Source organism: Triticum dicoccoides, chromosome 5B, assembly GCF_002162155.2.
Source record: "Triticum dicoccoides isolate Atlit2015 ecotype Zavitan chromosome 5B, WEW_v2.0, whole genome shotgun sequence".
In the NCBI taxonomy this organism is placed as follows: domain Eukaryota; kingdom Viridiplantae; phylum Streptophyta; class Magnoliopsida; order Poales; family Poaceae; genus Triticum; species Triticum dicoccoides.
The window spans coordinates 702,924,067-702,928,313 of NC_041389.1; the positions used below are offsets into that span (position 1 = coordinate 702,924,067).

Consider the following 4,247-nt stretch of genomic DNA (forward strand, 5'->3'; position numbering starts at 1 on the left):
CTCTTGTAAAAAAGGAAAACTAATCGTGGAACATGTATGGAGTAGTGTTTGATAACCATAGAACATGCTCCCTTCATTCTAAAATAGACGACTCAACTTTGTACTAAGTTTAGTACAATATTAATATAAAATTGAGTCATCTATTTTGGAATGGAGGGAGTATTTAATTTGAGGGCTCTGGTACATAAATTAAATTATAAGCTATATAGTAGAAATGCGTACACTGCACGCACGGACAGCCTTATTTTCACGACATCGTCTTATATTCATCTTATGTAACAAACTTTATTCTTCACACTCAGTGTATGTACGCGTATTATGCTGGTGGTGGTATCGTCCGCTACTAGCTACGATGATACCTTCTTCCTCATGGGCAGAAGGTAACCTGGTAGCTGTTGTTGTTGCCGTTACAGGCGTGGTTCTTGGTGTCATCGGTCGGGAAGAGGTAGGCGTCGGGGCACTTGTCGGCCTGGCACACCAGGTTGGGCCCGTTGCTGCAGGAGAATGACAACGGCAGGTTGAAGCCGTCGATGACAGAGATGTCGTAAAAGTCCTGGCCGTTGCCGATGGTGAACTCGGCCAGGGTCAGCGGCGGCTGCCCGGACAGCGTGCACGACAGCGCGCCGCCGCAGTCTGCAGTCTGGCAGCTCCCGGAGTTGCCGTTGAAGTTGCAGCCCGTGCGGCCCCACACCCTGCCGGAGGGCGTGTTCGCGGGGACGTCGAGGGTCCACGTCTCGCCGGTGTTGAGCTGCCGACCCCCGCCGATCGGGGTGGCCGCCGGCCACACCGTGTAGGGACAGTTGTTCTTGATGTTGAACGTCGCCGCGTTCGTGCTGGCAGCGAACACGGCAAGGAAGAGGACCATGGAGGCAGCTGCTGCCAGGTGGGACGAAGCCATTTCAAGTTGCTTTGCTTCTGTGTCGTCTACACGTGGTTTGGTAGTAGTGCGGGATGATTGATGTGCTAGGGACGAAGGGGCATGGGTATTTATAGATGGCCGGGACTCCGGGATGGAAGGACAACTGGGATAAAGTCAAGGATGGTGTCCTTGAGTCAATTCGTGTGACTTGGCGATTTCCACGCATTCATCATCAATCAACAGGGAGACTCGACTCTGTCCATGAGCCACTTCGCAATCGCATAGATTTATCTTTCACACAGATCAGGATCGAAAACACGTACGTACGTGTAGTTCCATGCACCACACATCAAGTTGTTGGAACTTGCAAGAACAACTCTTCCTTCTTCTTCATAATAATAACAATGAAGTTACGTCCGCAGCACAGCAGGACACCAGCAAAAAGTAAGAGAAATCACAGCTACTACTTTTTTGGCGAAAATATCATACTAGTGAAGAAGTTTCATTGTTCACAAACGACTGGTCAGCGGATAAAGTTAGGCAGCATGCTCAAAACGGCATCCGGCCAATCTGACGCATTGCGAGGAAATTAAATATTTTTCCCTCTTGGGGGCTTCGTCTTGGAGCTCGGCATCGGCAAGCGGGACCGATGGTTGGTGGCGTCCAGGCTTCTGCGGCAACGATGATGGTGGGAGCGATGTCGGCGACGTGGCAATGGTTGCGGTAGTCGGCTCTTCTTCGGCGTGTCCATGGTATTGCCTCGGTTTGCTTGTTGCTATGGAGTCGAAGCTGCGGTGGCGAGGCCCTGTGGTATACGATGACTGGCTGCAGGTTGCCCGTTCGGCGATCTTCCGTGGCGCCAGCCGTGCCTGGTTTTGTCCTACTAAGTTCTCCGTCAGAGTTGGAGTTGCGTTGTCGGGCCACAGGAGGCTGAGGTTTTGGCATCGATCTTCATGCAGCTTCATGTGTCCGCTACAGTGTGGGTTGAGTCGACGATCGCCTACGGCGAAGTCGGAGTCGTTTGCTCAAAGTGTAGGGATGGCGATGACGCCTCTAGGGGAGGAGTGATGACGATGACACCTGCGTGCGGTCTCGTCGAGGCCCTCTTTGGAGTGGTGTGCGGGGGCTTTCTATGTGTGCCGCTCAGCAGTTGTGAGGGTTTTAGCCCGGTTCTCCATAATTAACTGGGCAATCTGGTTTTCGCTCAGTTTTCCCTAATTAACCGAGCAACTCTCTTCTGCTTAATTAATCGATGAGGCAAAACTTTTGCCTTCGTTTCAAAAAAAAAACCTAGCAGAGTTTTATAGCGCTTGCTAGCTTGTCTAAGTTTTGCTTTCGTTGCCGTGTTGCATTGGTGGCTAGAATTTGTCATTTACAATCAATATGGTCCATCTAGATGCCCTCGTTCTAGTGCAAGGGCCGCCAAGCTGGTTAAGATACGAAGATTTAAGCTCGGTTAAACTTGTAAGCTAGGGCAGTCACATATGTACAGCTGCAGGTTGAGTACACCTCGTGCTAAGATCTGTGGAATCAAGAAAAGTCCATGGAAAAATCTGTGGAAGAAGGATCCATAGACTAGTAGGCGGTCAGTCCATGGAAAAATCTGTGGAAAAAAGGATTCATCTGGACGATATGTAGGAAACCAAAAACTCTGGAAAATCGTGTGGGGCTGCCGGGCCTAACTACTAGTAGGAAGAGATCATCAAGCCGCCGGTTTCTCTGCACAAGTCAGTGGTTTGGAGACAGACGTGTTATTTTGGCCGATGATCGCGGAGCGGTGCGCGCTAGCTCTCGTTCATGTTCATGCATCCAATTATTTTTAGCAGAAGAAAATTAGCTCCGTTCTTTCAAATTTTCCACAGGACCTGGACGTCTTACGTAGACTGATCTGAAGCAAGTTTCCATGTGGAGCTAGCCCCAAGATTTTTCTACCCAAATGTTAAACCTTTTGAAAATGTTAAACAAACATAAGTCTGGTGTGAGAAAAATCATCTATGGAGTAAGTCTAAACTCTTCGGTTATGATAATTAAGCCTCAGCAAAACATATGAACGCAAACGATCAGAACCATGTTTCAGCGCATATATTCCAATGTTTGTTTGAACATATTACATATGGCTCGAACATGTTTCCTCAAAATGATCCATGATGCACGTCTAGGTACAATTTGAAACTGCAACAAGTTGTCGGACACATGCCCTCGCGAAAACAAGGACATCTTAGTAATCCACAACACAGCAATTTTGGCATGCGACAGCATCGTCAGGCACAGGTGAAAAGTCACATTCAGTAACGTGCTGGTCATCAGAGCAAATCCTGTGACAATTGCATGGATTAAGTTTCTGGCAAACTGGTCCAAAATCAACATCCAGACAGAATCTACCCCTCCAGCTTAGGCCTCTTCTTCCATCCTGCTCATATCTTAAAGCAAACAGGGCATCATTTTCCTTGGTAATATGTGGAGATTGCTGTTCATTACAGTGAGTGGGGTACTCGCCAACATCAACAATTGTCTTAGGCAGCTGTGTGTCATACCCGATTTTGAGGATTAAATCAAGTGTTCATCGCATGTGTGCCCAGGAACAAGTTTCACACATACGGCCAGAATAATAGCATTTCACAGTACCAATGTCACAATAGTATCTTTATTACACGAATAAGTGTCTTTTAAAGACTAAACGAACTCTCGACGAAACATCAGCGGAATGGTGAAACATCAGTGGACAGACTCCAACTCCACAGGTAACTCGACTGGGGGTCAACGCGCCTAGAACTCCTCGTAGTATAACTCATCTTCAGCTTCATCTTCTGAGCAGCGGTTTTGAGCATAATGTGGGGAAAAGCGAGTATGAGTACAGTTATGGTTGGTACTCAGCAAGTGGGGGAAATAAATGACATGTAAGGTATAATAAAAGGAATATAAGCTTTAAAGGGGTTAACAAATGCAAAGGCATCCTACACTTATGACTCATTCATTTATTAGCATCCTACTCCCTCTGTTTGTTTTTTACCTGCGTATAAGGCTGAAGCGTTTTTCTACATTTCTGCCGCGCACTGTGGTTGAGTTCCTCGGTTCCTGTGACAATTAAAGCCACTGACGAATAACACACTGTGTGGCATGCAGCCTTAATTAGCATAGGAAAAAAAGGAACGCACGTACATTGATTGGTTGCCGGCTGGGGCCCGACATGATATATTCTTGTAGAATTAATTAGTGTGGTGATTAAGAGAAAAATTCAAGGGTCAAGGCCTTAGACAGTTTTTTTCCTTGGTCTATGCGCAAGGCCTTAGGTGCGGGTAAAAAACAAACAGAGGGAGTAGTTTTCTAGGTGAGCTAATTGTTCCCATTCCCAAAATTAGTTCATTAAAAAGGGGATCGACCGTGGATC

The 4,247-nt window shown here is 47.1% G+C and overlaps 1 protein-coding gene across 1 annotated transcript; it reads right to left on the minus strand.

Annotated features, from left to right (window-relative positions):
• Positions 1-185: 185 nt before the first annotated feature.
• On the minus strand, positions 186-948 carry LOC119312786 (thaumatin-like protein). The gene has a single exon (XM_037588550.1). The coding sequence runs from the start codon at positions 896-898 to the stop codon at positions 368-370; it is 531 nt and encodes a 176-aa protein (XP_037444447.1). The 5' UTR covers positions 899-948; the 3' UTR covers positions 186-367.
• Between the last annotated feature and the right edge of the window lie 3,299 nt (positions 949-4,247).